General features: G+C 41.8%; 1 protein-coding gene across 2 annotated transcripts; it reads left to right on the top strand.

The window, feature by feature from the left end:
• Nucleotides 1-443: 443 nt before the first annotated feature.
• Nucleotides 444-18,544, top strand: mcoln1b (mucolipin TRP cation channel 1b). Of its 2 annotated transcripts, none has more exons than XM_049560144.1 (13): nt 444-635; nt 3,286-3,545; nt 3,664-3,825; nt 4,017-4,173; nt 5,888-5,969; nt 6,058-6,154; nt 9,347-9,446; nt 9,566-9,672; nt 11,325-11,474; nt 11,571-11,672; nt 11,798-11,920; nt 13,188-13,394; nt 13,856-18,544. In XM_049560144.1, the coding sequence occupies exons 1-13, from the start codon at nt 593-595 to the stop codon at nt 13,988-13,990; spliced, it is 1,725 nt and encodes a 574-aa protein (XP_049416101.1). In that variant the 5' UTR covers nt 444-592; the 3' UTR covers nt 13,991-18,544. The 2 variants fall into 2 exon arrangements, with proteins under 2 accessions (XP_049416101.1, XP_049416100.1); XM_049560143.1 differs by lacking the exon at nt 444-635 and adding an exon at nt 1,429-1,524.
• Nucleotides 18,545-19,319: the final 775 nt, after the last annotated feature.

The following is a 19,319-nucleotide window of genomic DNA, read 5'->3' as shown; positions in this document are numbered from 1 at the left end:
TAAATACATGAATAAATAAATAAATAAAGATAAATTACCATCACTAAGGCAGATAAGCAAAGGTGGCAACTAATTGCCAGGCTCCTCGTCCAAAAAAAAAAAATTAAAAAAAAAAAATTGAAAATAAATAAATAAAAATAAAAATTATATGATAAACAGCACAAGTTTTTTCATTTTTATCTTGACTAAAATAAACTTTTACATCAAACATATTTATTTTAACATTCATCTTTCTTCCTTTGTAAATATGGCGTCTTCATCCTGAACATTATTATTTATTTGCATTATAAAAATAACTGAGTAAAGTGACTCATCCTCACACTAAATATTAACCCTATGATGACATGTTATCTGCCTGAATGAATGACGACATGTCACAGCTCATGTTTTCCTCACAGCAACACAGACACCGGTCACGTGGCGGAGAGTCACGTGGTCACCAGAAAGCTGCGATCTGTTTACGTTATGTGTCATCAACACACTGCGACACCACAGCATCCTTTATGTGTGATGATAAAAAACATGAATCCAGTCAGTGCTCGGTGTCTGTGCTGAACATGTCCTCCTCCATCTTCCCTGTGTGATCGTCATCATGGCGTCTTCAAGTTACACTCACGTCGCGGACAGCGCCACAGGTTTGATTCCTATTGTCTCTGTCTCTGCTTCATGGCGCCGGTTCATCTGTGTCTCTGTTCATGGATGAGCCAGATATAATTAGTACTGCAAAATGCTTATATTAAATCATGTCTGTTTGTTTTTTATAGTGGCGTCGATCACAGTATGGTGTGTTTAATATAGATATATTATTATGATGCAGCCCAGTTTATTTATTGAGCTGGTCCCAGTTAGAGCTGGTCCCAGTTCCTCAAGCTCAGGCCAGTTAAACAATAAATGACTTACAGAAACAATTACAAACCACCGATTTTACACATTTGTCTGCAGGGCCGGTCCTAGACATTTGGGGGCCTTCAGTAGGATTTGGTTTGCCCCCCCCCCCAAATTAATTTGCATGAGTGATTTACATGTAAAGTTAATGTAGACTCAATTAGATACAAATTCCCACCGGGCGGTGCAATGGACATGATGGACGCAACCGGAATGACACAATACTACCTTTATTTAAGACAGGGATATTAATTGAGGGAGACATTAAAAGTTTGTTCGGATTAAGCCCAGCATACGCTGTACGATTTATAAAATCTTGTTGTTAATACCAGGTCACTTTGTACGAGTGAATCGTCTGCGATGTGCGGCCAAAGCTCACGATTTATGTGAAAACAGCTCGTCAGCCCCTGCTGATTGTCCTGCCCCGTTGACAGTTGTCAATAAAGATACATTTGAAAGCTCCGATTTGTTCCGGAAGTGCCGATGTTGCAGAAGCAGGACAAGCGGTTTGCTTTGATGATTTGCGCTATACTGTGTGCTGAAACGTCCAAAAAGAAGAGGCATCAGCGTGTATGGACTCGCAGATGGCTTTAGAGACGTGGACAGTATGGTTTGTCCATTTTACAACGAGAGTTGGAGGTAAGCTGGCTACAGCCGGGTGCACCCTCTGTGTGTGTGTGAGTGTGTTGTACCTCGTCTAGTGTGCTAGCTTGTATGTTTGTTGCGCTTGCTTGAAAATGAGAGCAGAAAAAACTTACCAGGTAGCTGAAGAATATTGGCTATCTCCTGCCAGCGTTTCTCTCGTTGATAGCGGTCGTGGTAGGTGGAAGAAGAAACGTCGAACAGGCACTCATACTGTTGCCACAGCTCAACCAACCTGGCCTCCATATTTACAGTCCACCGACGCGTCGCCATGGTGATCTATGTCTTCGTGCAGGCGCAGTGAGGAATAAATGCACAGACGTTGGTGAATCGGCTCGTGGCTCTGCTTCAACTGTGCGAATCCCCCCTCCCCCCCCCCCCCCCCCGTACACTGCACGGCAAAAGACGTACGACAAAGCGTAAGTCTAGCCCAAGCATCGGCAGGTCGTGCGTCTCAAATATCGGGTCAAATCCGGTCAAAAATCGTACAGTGTATGCTGGGCTTTAGTGGAGCGTGAAGCAACAACCTGTTCTGTGAACGAGTACCAAGGTTATGTGAGGTCACAGTTAATGAATTCGTATTTACGTCTGAAACTTCCCGTCTACAACAGGCTTGAGACGCACCCTCGTTGAGGACTTGGCTCAGATTCCGGAGTTACTCTCTTATCCTGAAGCCTCCTTAAGGAATCTGATCCAGTTTGATTCGGCGGTGGGAACCTCTTGCGACCGCGTCCCTTTGCTGACGTCGACCCAAGGTCACAGTTAAAAGGGATGAAACGTAGGGTGGAAGCATCAAAGCTTTATTAATGAGCAAATACCAATACTGTTCCTGTCTTTCAGCCAAATGTGGCCAGACAACCTTTTGGTAAAGGCGGCAGTGGTGGCTGCTGTAAGGATCACCTTAGGGCTGGGTGGTGACAACATCAAGTGATCTCAGTGCACATTCTACAATTCTTTTTCTATGTACTAAAGGAAACAGCTCTTATTTCTGTACAGGAAGCTGAGTATTGTCCTCAATTTGGCCGTCAGAAATTCAATGTGGTGCTTAAAATCAAGATTGTCGTCCAGCCAGGTACCAAGGTGTTTGTACTGTTTGACTCTCTCTATGGATGAGTTATTTGCAGAATGAATATCGAAAGACTCAGCCTCAGTGAACAGCATCCATTTTGTTTTGTCTGAGTTAAGTACGAACTTCAGGTTATGCAATTGATGTTTTAGCAAATCAAAAGACTATTGTAGACGTTCAATGGCTGATTGTGTAGATATTGCGGAATAACATAAATCTCAGAAAAATCCGAACTTCAGCGACCAATTTGCCCCTCGTTAGCCAATCAGCATTGAGATCCTCCAGAGACGTATGACGCTGAGGACGTACCTGCAGAAGTTCAGTCATCGATTTCACACATGTATGAAGCACGTGTGTTCAAACTCGCCCGACTAACGCAACACCAAATTTCGCACCGTTGAGTTCATTGATTTAAGCAAATAATAGCCAGGCTATTATAAGTTGTACAGTAAATGTTGCAGCTCTGAATGAAGGATGACGTCCAGCTGCATTATAGGAAGTGTTCTTTGATTCATAGTGACTAAAAGTCACGATGCGTCGGCCTCTTCTGCTTCAGCTCTGACTGATTCTGTCTCTTGTTAGTGCCCCAGCTTTAAGAAAGTCCTGTTCTAAATCTTTCTCATTTAATTAATGCTGATCATGTCTAAGGTTCATCACCTGTCTGAAACTGTGCATTTCTTTGTCATTCCTAGAGAAGGACAGGCTCCTCTCCTCCGTGGCCGGCTATGGGTCCCAGGACCATCTTGTGGGAGGAAACCCTCGTCCCACTACTCTGGTGGGCTCTGAGCCCCCTCAGAAGCAGGAGGAAGAGGAGGAGGAGGAGGAGGAGGAGGCCCTGAGGAGGAAGCTCAAGTACTTCTTCATGAGCCCTTGTGACAAGTATCACGCCAAGGGACGCAAGCCTTTCAAACTGGGTCTGCAGCTGCTCAAAATCATCATCGTGACCGTGCAGGTGGATCCAGCTTCACGCTGTGGTGTCATTACATCATTGTTTAGTTCTGTGCCCATTATGTCATAACTACTTTTCTGCCCATTTGTTGAAGCTCGTTTGTTTTGTTCCTGCCTCTCAGCTGGTGCTGTTCGGACTGAGCAACCAGATGGTGGTGACGTTTAAAGAGGACAACACAGCTGCATTCAAGCACCTTTTCCTGAAGGGATACAAGGACGGCGCTCCTCAGGCCGTCCACACGCAGGAGGAGCTGTACAGCCGCATCCACTTCGCCATAGAGCAGGTAGCTTAATAATAACTACAAGGAGTCAATTCAGTGGACTGCTTTGAAGGGTAACGCCAGTATTTTTCAACCTGGACCCTATTTCCCATGTTTCTTGCAGAGAAGATATGAACATCTGATACCTGATGAGTGCATCATTATAAGCTGCTCTCCTGTTAGTTTTAATTCCCTGTCTCTCGTTTCCTCTTCAGTACATGGCTCTACCTCAGATCTCACTGGGGCGGTATGCATACGCATTGGGCGTCGGTTATAACGGAAGTGCACTCTCACTCTGCCAGAGATACTACAGGAGGGGCACCATTGATCCCGTCAATGACACCTTTGACATCGATCCCACTGTCGTCACCGGTAGGATGACCTTTATCTTTTTGATTTTCTTTCTTCTTAGTGAATCACCAGAGGAAAATGTTGACATTGTACATTTCTGCAAACAATGGATCCGTAACATTTGTACGTTTCATATATATCAACCTCTCAAAAGACCATCCATTTTCATCTGTATCTGGGGCCGGGTCACGGGGGCAGCAGGCCGAGCACCCCAGACGTCCCTCTTCCCAGCAACACTTTCCAGCTCCTCCTGAGGGATCCCAAGGCGTTCCCAGGCCAGATGAGATATGTAAACCCTCCAGTGTGTTCTGGGTCTGCCCTGGGGCCTCCTACCAGTGGGAGGCGGCCAGGAGGCATCATGATCAGATACTTGAACCACCTCAACTGACCCCTTTTGACACGAAGGAGCAGCGGTTCTACTCCGAGCTCCCTCTGGATGTCCGAGCTCTTCACCCTATCTCTAAGGCTGAGCCCAGACACCCTTCTGAGGAAGCTCATTTCAGCTGCTTGTATCCGCGATCTCATTCTTTCGGTTACTACCCAGAGCTCATGACCATAGGTGAAAGCTGGGACATAGATGGACCAGTAAATCGAAAGCTTCACCTGCCAGCTCAGCTCCCTCTTCACCACAATGATCTGGCATAGCGCCTGCATCACTGCAGACGCCACATCAAACCGCCGATCCATCTCACGCTCCATTCTACCCACACTCTTGAACAAGACCCTGAGATACTTGAACTCCCTTGCTTGGGGCAGTAACTCTTTCCCAACCCAGAGGGGGCAATCCACCGGTTTCCAGCAGAGAACCATGGCCTCATACATGGAGGTGCTAACTCACACGCCGACTGCTTCACACTCGGCTGCAAACCGAGTCTGCTGTGATGAACCCAAACAGAACAACATCGTCAGCAAAAAAGCAGAGACACAATTCCCCAAAGTGATGTAGTGTATGAGCTGACTTTGTCAATGGGAGGTGGACGGAAGGTGGATGGCTCAACACCCAGGCAAGACGCCTGTCAAGCTGCAGACCACAACAGACCACCAACAGTGGTTGTTTTTCTCAGAGACATCGCTGCATTTCTAGCTGTGGTAGTGCCATGAAAAGAAGCTTTTTTTTAATCAAGACAGCGCTGTGTTTCTGGCTGGAATAGTGGCACCAAAAACAGGTATTTTAAGACAAAACATAAACATAGTTTTGCAGAAACATACAATGCCAACATGTATTCTGGTGATTGGGATGTTAAATCCGTCCCTGGGTATTTGACATTAGAACCTGCAGCCTCGTCATTTTCTCTGTGCCAGTATTTTCTCGGCCCTGAAGGAAATGACTGTGTCAGTGAGTCATTGTGTTGCTGCTCCACATATGTCAAGAGCCGCCCTGCAACTGTGTCCTACTTTCAAAAGCTCGAAATAGTTCCTATCACCAAAAACACAACACATAGCTTTTTTACCACAGACTTCAGTAGCAGCACACCGCTCCTGCCTTGGGAAAGGATTTATTTGCCTACACCTTCTGATTTGGCAAAGATGACTTTTGGTGGTTCGTGATAAATCGTGTGGAAAAAATAACATAAGACAAATAAAAGTCTCCAAGGGGACGAGGCTGCTTTAAAATGTTTTGAGGAAGTGTAGGGAGTGTGGTTGGGGCTCATGTGATGAAGACAAAGATGGTTTAAAAAATTCCCCATATGTTTTTTTTTAGTTCCTCTAATGCTATTTTATGATTATTTTCCAGAGTGCATTGGACTGAACCCACTGACCGACGGTTCAGCTCCAGGAAACAGTGACTACAAGAATTTCACTCTCAAGTTCTACAAGTCAGTTTGTTATTTTTAACATTAGAAATAATAAAGTGTTATTCTTCTGCTCACATTGAATTCCTCTCTGTCTCATATTTTTCTCCAGGCTGATCAATGTAACCATTGACTTCCAGCTGAAGGCCATCAACATTCAGACCATCATAAACAATGAGATCCCCGACTGCTACACCTTCGCCATCACGGTGAGCTGTGTCTTCTATTATTTACTTAAATAAACACCTGCATCATAGCATCAGTAGAAATCTGAGACCTGCTGCACAAAACACCTTAAGATTTCTCCTTAATATCTCCTTAGCAGAGGGACTTGCACAGTTGCACATAATCCTTTAAAGCGACACTTACCTTTCTGGAAATTTGTTGTTTGTTTAGGTTAAAATGCTATTAATAAGCTGATGGCACACTAAAATGTAAGCAGTTATTGCAGCAATGATTGGCCAAGCGTCCTGTCTGTCTTCCCCAAGTGGAGGCCTCCGACTTACGTAACTGCTCGCATAACCCGCCCCCGACCAGGAAGAGTGAGTCTGTGAGACAACAAATAAACTAGTAACAGGGAGGCTTTTGGAAATAAACTTTTCTCCGTAACAGTGACAGACAAATGTGGACCACTGCTTCCACCTCCAGCCGCTCCAACAGGGAAATCAGTTGGCAAAAGAAAGAGTGTTGCAGAAAAAGCTAACACTAAGAAAGAACTCGATGCTGCCAAAAAAGCCAAAACTCGGGTCAACATCGACTCTGCTTTTGAGCGATGGCAAAGACTGATGCAGCTTCTTCCAGAGCTAAAAAGTGACGAGATGGTCGCAGAGGTTCTGCTGGACAGGTATTTTTAGTTTGCCTCTAATGTAACATATGCTATAATGTTATATATGACAACACAGCATCCAGCCGGGTTTTGGTTGATTCGAAAAAATGTAGATTCGCAAAACGGGGGATGGAAACAGTTATGTTCGAATTAAGTCTGACGTACCGCACCTCTCTCCATGGTGATATCCACACTCCGGGTCGGGAAGGCGGTAATGCATTTACAAGCCGGTTGCCAACCGCCAGAAAACGTAGAAGAAGAAGAAGAATGCGAGACTTGTTTTGTTTCCAGTTCTGCTGTAAATTCGCACGAGTTCGTAGTTTTCACCAAAGTCTGTACATTTAATGAAAACACACAGGATTCGTATTTCTTTTAATGCGCATTTCCCAATAATTCGAATCACTTTTGGATGGAAACATAGCTACTGACCCCGGATAAGTTTCAAAACTCCGGGATTGCGTTTGACTGTGCAGGACAGGTAACGTTATGTTTAGTTTGCTTCTAATATAACATTTAATGTTATATGACAACACATCATCCAGTTTCTAATGGCTAACCTTAGCCTACTGTAGCATAGCCTCTGAAACATTAACGTTATCTTCTCTATATACTATACTATACTCTTCTCTTGGCGTGTTACACTCGCTCACGTCTCCCGTGTATCTAACGCTACCTTGCCAACGCCTACGTCTATCTTAGACGTAATGAGGACGTAATGGAGGAGGGGGGAGATGGGACTATGGAGGGAGGTGGGAGTTGTGGATGTTCAAAGTGCTGTGTGAAATGCAAGAAAGGTAAGAGCTGCTTTAAAATGTTTCCTTTGTTAAGGAAAAACTCAGATTTAACAGCGGTAAAAGTTTCCATGGAGATTGTTTGTTTGCTTGGACGCTTGTGATGCCTGTTATCGTCTCACAAATTTGGCTTATAGTCAGTGTTGGGCAGAGGCGTCACTACAACTAGCGACGTTCCAAATTTAACTGCGTTTCCCAGTAGCGTGGTTGTGACGTTACTACTTTCTGAGTCAAATAGCTTTTTAGTAGCAAAGTTGATTAATTGAATGAGTAGCGTGGTGTCATCCACAAACGTTACAAGCTATTTTTCCCAGGAAAACCTGTGAAGTGCAGCAGACCTTTTGTCTGCAGAGGTCTGGATAAAAGTAAGGATGATAAAACTGAGGATGAGTCATGTGAATGACGCCAGCGCCACACAGAGGAAACACTTCCATATGACACCACGTACTAATCCTTCAGTTTATTTTGCTTGCGGCTTTTGAAATTGGCTTTTCTTGGCAGGACGCGCTTTACTCTGCCCCTTCTTGACTCGTCTCTCACGTGTCTTGCCCACAGACTGTGTATATTTAGTGGAATTGCAGAAACAGACACAGCAAGGGCCGAGAAAAGAGCTGAGAGACAGAGGACAGTATGAAGATGGATGAGAGGAGACAGACATACTGATGTCACATTTTATTTACAGGACATGTTCATGTTCTAATGTCTCTAAATAAAGAATAAGTTTTCATTGAAGTCAATTTTTGTAACTGTCTTTATTCATTTTGGTTTTTGACTGAAAAATTCTGTTTTTGAACTAGTGACACAAAGTAGGAAAAGGAGAGAGAAAGACAGAGAGCAGCAAGCCGACTGATGATGTCATGTTATTCAAGGACATGTTCAAATGTCACAAAGTCACAAAAAGAAGAAAGTTTTATTTTAGGTCTGTTTTTATATAATAAGCAGCTCAACTGCACATTTTTGCTGCCTATTTGTTTGGCTGACAGTTTTTCTGATCACTGAGAAAACACCAATTTGACATAAAGTAAAAATAAATAGATAAAAGTAGCTTTGCAAGTAGCAGCTACTTTTGCCATTTTCTTTTAGCTTTGCTTGCAACATTTCTCTGCGGATAGCTTCAGTGTAGTGAAACTTCATTTTCATGTGGAGTAACTGCACGCTTATCTTACTACATTTTCCATGCAGCTTGCCAACACTGCTTATAGTTAGATGGGGAAAAAAGCAGAAGAAAAGAAGCCAAGAAAACCATATTGATCAGAGGAAGAAAAGATTAAACTTCTGGAGGAGTACCATCACAGAAAGCACAAACTACAAAGTAAAAGTCTATCCATGGGACTCTCCTTGTTGCAGAACACTACTCTCAGGGTGTTAGTTTTTTCATTTATCACCATAAACTCGATTATATTGCAGTTAAGATAGAGTCAGAGGTACCTTTAAGTCTTGTTTTTTTAACCTTGCTTTGGTTGCTAAGGTCTTTTGAGCAACGGTAGGGATTCCTTAAGTATAAGACCGAGACAAAGAGAGAACCATAAATGCTTCAGTAAACATTTTCAGGAAACCGTAAGGAGAGGCCTTAAGGGTGTTTTGTGCAACGGATTTTATAATGAGGAAACCTTAACTAGGACTTCAAGGAAAATCTTAACTTAAGGTGTTTTGTGCAACTGGCCCTTGACCTAATTAATCACAACTCTGAACTTGAGGTTGAAATGAGCCAATCTTGGAGATAAGAGTTGGGATAAATTGATGCCCTGAGGTTGTATTTTTACTCTGGTTCTTGTTGCTGTCAGATCATCATGGATAACAAGGCACACAGCGGCAAAGTCAAGATCAGTCTGCAGAACCAGGCCTCAATAAAGGAGTGTAAAGACCCCAATGTTTCGGGACACGGTGAGTCAGCTGCAGCGGACACATGATTCGTACAGATATTCACTCATCTGTCTCAACTGTTTCATCTGTGATTTTCTCAACCCCCTTTGATCCTTGTCACTTGACTCCTCTTCTGACAGCGGAGAGCTATGCTCGGGAGTTCTTAGATGTGCTGGTGGCGTTCGTTTGCCTGCTGTCCCTGCTGCTGTGTGGCCGCTCCATCCTCAGAGGCATCCTCCTGCAACACGTAAGATTGCAGACACACATTAATGTGTTTGTAGGGAAAAAAAAGAGATGACTGGTTGCGCTCAAGCTGCAACCTCAGGGGCACATCGGAGTTTTCTACGTTCTGTCAGGAAGCACTGTCTGACAGAAATCTGTTCATTTTAATCCAAACCATGACTTTTTTCCGAACCCTTAACCATGAAATCACTTTCTGGTAGAAAGCTCTCCAGGAAAATTTCTCCCAGCTGCACCTCCAGGCCTGAAAAATGAAGCCAATGCAGAGGTGCTGCAGTTCCTCTAATGGCCACTAGAGGCTGATTCCAAGAGGGAGACAATCCCCACAGACTCCCATGTTAAAATGCCAAACTTTACAGCAGAAATAAACATGTTTACAGCCTGGTATAAATATGGTTTTGGTCTCTACAGCTAATTTCAACATTCATGAAAACTGTGTGGGTGATTAAATTTATATAACTCACCCATTTAATGTTATTAAGGCTTATAGTTATGCATAATTAACGACATGGTCGCTTTGACTGATAGATGGTTGCTGTCCGTTGACAAGTAGCTACCACAGCAACAATTTTGGTTAGGAAAGGTAACCATGATGTAACCCCAGATTGGTACAGACGTAGCTATTTCAGTGTGTTTTCAGTTCATGAAAGCTAATTGTAACGTTTTGGTCGCCTGAAAAAGTCTTCTTCAGCGTTTGGTTGAATTAAAAGACCCTCTAAGGAGCGACCACCACAGCCCAACGACACAGAGTTTAATTGGTGACTCTAACTTGACTGTAGGTGTGAATGTGAGTGTGAATGGTTGTCTGTCTCTATTACCCTTTTTCCATCGTCACTTTTGGCAGCACAGAGGAAAGCCATGCTGCTACAATTTGCATTTCCATCGTCAGTTTAGGTCAGAAGTAGGTCCAAAAGCCGGGTCGCCCTCCTTCAAGCAGGTAGAGGTGACGTCTCGTGACCGCAGCCAACCCCAGGACCCCCACTCTCTCCCCCAAACAAGCGTGTGTTATGGGGATTCTATGGCGATTGACTCACTCTTGGAGCCAGCCTCAAGTGGCCAGTAGAGGAACTGCAGTTTTTGGCACTAACTCGCTAGCTTCTTTTTTTCATCAGATTTGATGCTATTGATCTAAATCGACTGTTTATACTTGACTTAATTGTTTATTTTGTCTCAGTGATACCAAATGTGTTTAGTATGATTATGTTGATGTGTTATTGTGTAGAGCTGCAACGATCAGCCAATTTGTCAGTTAGTCAACTGACTTAACTGAATTAATTGACAACTATTTTGAACATCAATATTGTTTAAGTACATTTTTAGGCTTTTTGAACGTGAGAATTTACTGCTTTTCTGTGTCGACAGTGATATTAAACTAAATAGCTTTGGCTTTTTGGACTGATGGCCGAATAAAACAAATCACTGGAAGATGTCTCCGTTGACTCAGAGAAATTTGAAACTGTTTTTGGACATTTTATTGACAAAGCGATTATACGAGAAGATTATTTGATAACGGAAATAATCGTTAGCTGCAGCTCTATTGTGTTTGCTATTGTATTCTTTTACAGTGGATGAAATTAATATTAATTAACGAATTTCCCTGTATGGGATAATGAAGTTTATCTGAATCTGAATCCTCCTCATCATCCTCTCCCTGAACAGGAGTATGTGCAGCTTTTCAAACACAGACTTGGCCGCAGCGTGAGCTGGGGAGACAGGATGGAGTTCATCAACGGCTGGTACATCCTGCTCATCATCAGCGACATGTTCACCATCATCGGCAGCTTCATCAAAATTGGGATCGAGTCCAAGGTTAGTTGTGACAGACAAATGACCATCTCTGTTTTGTCAGCTCTGCAGCACAGTTCTCAGTTTCTGGTAACTAATGACGTCACTGTTGTGATGCAGACTTTGTCATCGTATGACATGTGTGGGATCCTGCTGGGAACCTCCACTCTGCTGGTGTGGGTAGGAGTCATCCGTTACCTCAGCTTCTTCCAGAAATACAACGTGGGTGCAACACACACACACACACACACACACACACACACACACACACACACACACAATTAAAATCCTCTTTCTCTTTTTCTTTGAGGAGTTAATATATTCCGGTCTCTCTCTTTGTCTCACAGATCTTGATTGTGACTCTCAGAGCTGCTTTTCCAAATGTTATCCGCTTCTGCTGCTGTGCAGCTGCCATTTATATGGGATACTGCTTCTGTGGATGGATCGTGCTGGGGCCCTATCATACCAAGGTACTGTACACACACGCTGCAGTGTCTCAGCAAGCATGAGTCATTCAGACAGCCAGTCACCCCGGCCTAATTATCTTAAAATGCCCTCCAGCTTCATATTATCTCTGTAGCAGTGTATAATTAATGAGAGATAAAATTGACATTTATTAAACATGAATCGTGATAACATTTTGTGGGTGGATGGTTGTGGTTTGCAGTGTTTGTGTTAATGTGTAAAAGAGCAATCAAACTTACAAACAGCAACTCATAAAAGATGTGTGGAAAAAAACAATGAAAAGTTTTGTTTTAAAAAACAAACAAACAAGGAAATGACCTGGAAAGAGTGCTAACAAATTAGAATAATTATGTAACATAATTTTAAAATGTAATAATAATAAATATAAATACACCTTTTCCCTAGTTTTTTTTTTTTTAAATTCTAAATTCTAAATCTTTTTTTGCAACTTGTGGGACATAAATAAAATAAGATGACCCAAAACAATTGCAAGAAATACGGAAAAAGAGAAATTTAAAAACAAGAAAATGAGTAAAATTGAAATTAAAACAAAACAATTTTGTTTTAAAAGCAAACAAACAAAGAAATGACTTGGAAAGAGGGCTAAAAAAATAGAATAATTCTGTAACATAATTTTAAAATGTAAAAATAGTAATTATAAATAAACCTTTTACCTAGTTTTTTTCAAAAATAATTTTCTAAATCTTTTTTTTTTCTTTTTTGCAATTTGTGAGACATAAATAAAATAGGACAACTCAAAAGATTTGCAAGAAATTAGTAAAAAGAGAAATTTAAAAACAAGAAAAATATTGTTTTCACAAACACAGAAATGACCTGGAAAGAGTGCTATAAAATTATAATAAATCTGTAATATTATTTAAAAATGTAATAATAATAATAATTATAAATATGCCTTTTTTTGCAACAAAAATTATGATGTTATATAATAATAATTCTGTAACATAATTTTGAATGTAATAATAATTATTATAAATGTATTTTTCCGTAGTTTTTTTTTTCCAGTAATTTTCAATTTTTTATTTTATTCTTTTTTTTTGTTGTTGTTGTTTTTTGTTTTTTGCAATTTGTGGGATATTCCTTACCAAGCTGCTCATTGTTTTTTTTCATGGTTTTGAATGAAATGGCACCAATTTGCTCAGGGTTTAAAGATTTAAATACCTGTGAAAAGCGTCAGAAAGCAGCACAAGACGAATGCATCGCCACAAATTACAGAGGTGCACTCTTTATGTGTGTTGTGTTGTTTGTGTCCAGTTTCGCTCCCTGGCCATGGTGTCAGAGTGCCTGTTTTCTCTCATCAACGGAGACGACATGTTTGTGACGTTCGCTGAGATGGAGCAGAGCGGCACGCTGGTGTGGATCTTCAGCCAGGTCTACCTGTACACCTTCATCTCCCTCTTCATCTACATGGTGCTGTCCCTCTTCATCGCACTCATCACCGGAGCCTACGACACCATCATGGTACGCTTTAATTTATCTGTAAAGCACTTGATGAACTGCTTCGTCTCTCTCACGGGCTTCATCAGATACACTCTGGCTCTTGTTGGGTCTGAATTAAGAAAAATCCCTTTATTTTAGTGCACCATACTCAAGTATCATTTGTTTGCCACTGAGCTGATTTCTGCAATCATCCAAAATCCAATGGAAAAATCACGTTGGCTTTTTGACAAGGGGAAACCAGGGTGATGCTAACTTCCACATTGGCCTACAAAGAAACATCTTCCCTGTAGCAGTCTGTGATCTCTTGGTTATAAATAAAGGTTGAATTAATGACTAAATTTAGCTGCCTTCTTGTTTCTGAGAATTTTTAGCCCTGCCAGCAGCCGTCATCAGTTCAAATTACACTCTGCACAGAGACATGGTGCGGTTGTGAGATGAGTACGTGTGTAGTAAATGTTCATCTCTATGTTGTCTTCCTGCAGGCCCAAACACAGGAGCAGGTACGAGTCAGCGACCTGCACACGTTCATTGCAGAGTGCACGGACACACCCAGCTCTGGCAAGTTCCGCGGGCCTGAGGGGTCATCGTGCTCCTTCCTGTGCTGCTTTGACTGTTGAGGAGGAGGAGGAGGAGGAGGAGAAAGCACAGAGGGAGTACAGAGGGAGTAAGCAGTGTACGGGTGTGTGTGTTTTTTCCCTCTCTTTAAAGCACTGTATTTCCACTCTGGTGACAGCTGTCTGAAATTGTGCTCCTTCCTCCAAACTCCCCGCGGGGACGATAAACGCCTCGCGAGTGCACAGGCTGACCTTGGGCCGCGCTGTCCACGTTTGAATTTTGCATTTAGATTTGTACTGGAACGATTGAACACTCTGCACAGTCACAAGCCCAATTACCTGCTTCAGCTTTTGTACTGTATGAATAATTTATCGTCTCTCTGAAATGTCAGTTTGTTACAGGCTCTGACAACTGGACGCATATTGCCAGTAAACATATTCATTGCTGTAGACTGGACACAGGGTCCGCTAAGTAAAATGGATGCACATTTTCACTTGAATGATCCACTGAACACACACAGGGTTTTATTATCATTTTAGTATCCACGTGGCTGCCTTGGTGACGGGATGTTTGGCCTCTTGATTATGTAAATATGTGTATATCCTCTGATATTTTATAGCACAGGAACAATAGGCACAAGAGACGGCTAAGCAGGCTGAAAAAAAGGGATCATTAACCGCCGCGTGTACGCTTTAGCTTCTGCAACGTTTTCAGTCGAGGCTCTGCTCCTCATTTCATTCTTTGCTTTGTTCATGTCCTCCTGCACGAGGAAGGACGAGCCCTGCAGCCAACCAGTTAGTCATCAATATGTATGAACTGCTTGAGCCAGGTGACTAATGCACCGAGAGACTCAGCCTCTTTACGGTTTGGTTTAAAGTGCTCCATGCAAGGCTGTATAATTATATTCCTGTAGAAAATCAGGACTCAAACAGCAGAGTGTGGTGAGGAAGGAAACAGTGGAGGGCAAAAAAGGCTTTAAGCCTCTAAACCTTTATGTTATGTGGATTATTAGTCGTAGTCTGAGTCGTTACATAAAACCTAAAAACACCTTCTGATACTCTGTTTGGACGATCTAGGCAGGGAAAACACATCTACAAAAAAAAAGTTCTTGATTCTTCTCCAGTTGTCCGTTTTCAAATTGCAGCCCAACCACTCTTTTTCTTTTGCTCAGTAGCAGCAGGATAGTTTTTATATCAGTTGCTGGTTTGCCACAGTTTGTTTTAGTAGTGTTTTTCATACTCACTTAAGTTTTTTGAATGAATTCTTTTTGCCTCTGCCATTGTTAGGTCTCAAGTTTCACACCAGCAGTGGTGTTTTAGTTCAGTCCGGATGTTTATGAGCACCACGAGACAGCATGTGCTCGTACTTGAGATAATAAGGCTTAACCCAGGTGTTCTCACGCCGGGACTCCATTGTCGCAGACTAACTAAGCCAAATTTAAGCCACATTCATGAAAGCCACTTAAATGTTCTAGTTGAACTAATCCACATTAAGGCCTAACCAGCCCTGAGACTTTTTATGCACTCAATGGATTAATTTCTCTCAAATTTTGGTCACAAAATTGTTAAAATCCATGTTAGTGAGCACTTCTCTTTTTTTCCAAGATAACCCATCCACCTGACAGGTGTGGCATATCAACATACTGATTAAACAGCATCGTTACTACACAGGTGTGCCTCAGGATGGTCACAGGAAATGCTCACTAACAAGGATTAAACTAATTTGTGACAAATGCTGTGTCTCAAATCGTGTACATCCGTCAGTACACTTCTATGCAGTATACTGTTTGCACTATGTACTTACTGGCGTAGTGCGAAAATTTCGACAGGGTAGTGTTGTCTCAAACCAAACACGGCCGTTGTGCGCTCAGCGGAAATGATGACCGCAGCTGTTAGCTAGTTAGCAAACTAGCATTAGCATTTGCGTTATCGTTCACGGTACCAAATCATTACAGACTGTTAAATGAACCCAACAAACATTCTGCTGGCTTATACCCGACAACAGTATAGTGGTGCTTAGTGCAAAAAACACATGTATTTGTACAATGCAGCGACATTCACAGTCGCACAGTTTTTGGACGCCATTTCCAGTTTGAAAAGTGGTCCCTCCCCTTCTGCTACGTAGCCAAGATGGCGACCATTGAGGGCGAGAAGTGTCCATAGTTCCACACTCAACTTCTTGACCGTTTTGAGTGCACCATCCGGGTACTCACAGTGCACTGCATTTTTACATACTTCTCAGTGTGAACGCACTTATGCACTCAAAATATTAAGTGTAAGTACAGAAGTACACGATTTGAGACACAGTGCAAATTCTGAGAGATGTAAGTGTTTTGTGTGCATATAAAGTCCTAGATCTTTTACTTAAACCTGTGAAAAATGGGAGCGAAAACAAAAAAAGTTGCGTTTAAATTTTTGTTCAGTGTATTTTAAAAATTCTTTAATTAAAAAACATGTAAATGTGTGGTCTAATTATTGGTGGAAGAAGTATTCAGATCGTTTACTGATGTAAAAGTACGAATACCACCGTTTAAAAATACTGTTACAATTGTTTAAGATCTGACTAAATCAAAGTAAATACGTATAAGCATTTAAATACATTTAAAGTACCAAAAGTACTGCAAAATGGCTCATTTCAGAAATATACATGTATTTTTTATGACTGGAAAATAATTATTGATGCATTCATGTTACAGCAGCTTTATATTCTGCTGTGTCGCTTAATCTTAAATAATTTTATTTATTTAATTCATACCTGAATTATATGTTGTGTTAATCTTAATCTGCAAAGTAACTAAATGTAGTGGAGTAAAAAGTACAATATTTGCCTCCACAATGTAGTTGAGTAGAGTTATAAAGTTGTACAATATAGAAATACTAAGATAAATAAAGTACCTTAAAATTGTACTTTAATACAGTAATTAAGTCAGTGTACTTAGTTACTTTCCATCCCTGGATGTAATTGTATTTTTATTCCTTCATTCATTTTCCATACCTGCTTATTCTGCTGGGGGTTGTGGGGAGCTGGAGCCCATCCCAGCTGACATTGGGAGAGAGGCGGGGTACACCCTGGACAGTTTAGTGTCACCAGTTAACCTGTATGTCTTTGGACTGTGGGGGAAGATGGAGCACCTGGAGAAAACTAATGCTGTCATGGGGAGGTGCACTCTTTTTTTTTTTTTTTTTTTTTAAGATTTTTTTGGGGCATTTTTAGCCTTTATTTGATAGGACAGACAAGCGTGAAGGGGGGAGAGAGAGAGGGAGCGACATGCAGCAAAGGGCCACAGGCTGGAGTCGAACCCGGGCCGCTGCGGCAACAGCCTTGTACATGGGGTGCCCGCTCTACCACTAAGCCACCGACGCCCCGGGGAGGTGCACTCTTGAACAATGAAAACAATGCTAACCACTGTACCGTTTCTTCCTCTCTGTCATAACTTCTCATTGCAAGTTTCCAGCAGCACAGACGCACGAGTTTGTTTGATGTGACTGTTTTGCGACTCTCAGAAAAAAACATGCCGACATCAACAAGATATTTGTGAGTTCGGAGGCATTCTGATGGATCGGAAAATTTGGAACCAGTTCTCAACTGGAACTGGTTTTCCATTCCCATCCCTGCTGATTAAGCATGAGATATATGCTTCATTTGCACAGCATCTTTGTAATTAAATCCACACCTGTGGTATGGAAACCGGTTTAGATTCACACTGTTTGTGTTCCGGTCTCCTGCAGGCCTCCTAAAGAGCACGTTTCTTAGGTAAACTCAGCTGTAGACCTCTTGGACCGTCTTGTTTTGGTAGGATGTCATAGATACTTTAGAACTTAATAATTTTTATGGTAATACTTCAGAAAGTCAGATGCCTGTTTTACGTCAGTAGTTACTGCTTTGGCTGTGTAGGGTCGTTTATAGGCCGCTGTCTGTATTTTATACAACATGTCAGACTCTGACATTGAAGCCACGTGTGAAGGATTAATGACTTTTTTTTTTTTTTTTTTTATCTGTGAACAAGCGAGGTCATCTCTACAAACCAGCAGCTCTTCATTCAGCCTTTTCTGAAATATTCAGAATATGTCATTATAGAAACTTACTGAAGCAGTAATGTCATTCCAGTGGGCTGCGTGGAGGCTCATGAAGGGCACTGTTCAGAGGACGAGGGACGTTCACTGCACAAAATGTGTGTCAGGACTAAAGGGTACTTTTTTATTATTTTGCTGCCATGCTAACTTGAATGAGTTAATATTGTTTACAGTCGTGTTTTCTATTAATGAATGTTTATTGACACTTATTTGCACGTTTTGAAGACTGATGTACAGCTTCACTTGATTTTAACGTGTCACATAGGCACTATATATGTACTGTAATACATCTGTTGGCATTCCCCTGATACTTATGATTCAATGATGACTGATTTTCTTTACATTTGTTGTCTTATATTTTGTTTGCTGTCTGCACTACCACTTTTTGAGAGGAAACAAGTTAAATGGAGTCTCAGTTTCTGTATAGGAGGAATTTGTACAGGTTTTTACCCTCAAGTACTGAATCTTTTCTGTGAGGATGCTACCCTCTGAATGGAAGTACATGTCGGTCAAATAAACTGGAAAAATATGCTGAGATTAATAACCCAGGCCATTGTTACGTTTTCTGTCCCTCGGCAGACACACTGTGTGTCCATTTTAAAGGTCCCATATTCTCCTGTTTTTCATTTTCATACTTGCATTTGAGGATAGGGGTGGATGATGTGGCCCTAAAATAAAATCACAATATTTTGGGGTATTTTTGCGATAATGATACTCTTGACAAATTAGTTAAAAAATGATTTTTTTTAAATCAATTTAAGAACTTAGAAAGGTGTGCTCTGCAGTGTACGCTCTGTGGTAGGCTACTGTTGAAGATGATAAAAAAGAAAAGCTTGCATTGCATGAAGCTGCTTTTAGTGTGTTGTGGTAGTCTGACACCACTAGAGGGAGAGATTAGGCTCTGTCTGCAGCCTAAAACCAACCAATCATAGGAAGTCAATACCAGCCAATAAAGAAATAACACAGTCGGAAGATAAAACACAGGCACTTTAAAGAGAGGAGTACACTAAGAAAGGGAGTGGTTTGTTGCCTTCATTAAAGATAAATAATGCTGACTCTGTAAGTAAAGTGCTTAACCTTCAAGTCTACCATTACCACGAACTACCTCTGAGCATAAATGGACGTGGACTCAGGGTCTGTGCCAGCCAGAGAAAACTGCACTGAAGATGCAGATGGACAGAAATGAGAGAGAATATGAGGATGGACAGAGATCAAGGCAGATATGTGCACACTCACTCCTCTGAGTGCAGAGGAGTGGTGTACAGTAGCTGTCCAATATCCTTAGTACCTGCATGCATTATTTACTCAAGGATGCTAC

The sequence above is a fragment of the Epinephelus fuscoguttatus genome, linkage group LG19 (assembly GCF_011397635.1).
Source record: "Epinephelus fuscoguttatus linkage group LG19, E.fuscoguttatus.final_Chr_v1".
NCBI lineage: Eukaryota > Metazoa > Chordata > Actinopteri > Perciformes > Serranidae > Epinephelus > Epinephelus fuscoguttatus.
Note: the sequence above shows the minus strand (reverse complement) of the source record. Positions and strands in the feature narration are given on the sequence as shown.

Excerpts from the sequence above, each read along its gene's own strand:
- mcoln1b (XM_049560143.1), top strand. The coding sequence starts at position 1,458 with ATGGACTCGCAGATGGCTTTAGAGACGTGGACAGTATGGTTTGTCCAT. Across the intron at positions 4,174-5,887 it reads CGATCCCACTGTCGTCACCG|AGTGCATTGGACTGAACCCA; the intron begins GTAGGATGACCT and ends ATTATTTTCCAG. Across the intron at positions 6,155-9,346 it reads GCTACACCTTCGCCATCACG|ATCATCATGGATAACAAGGC; the intron begins GTGAGCTGTGTC and ends TGTTGCTGTCAG.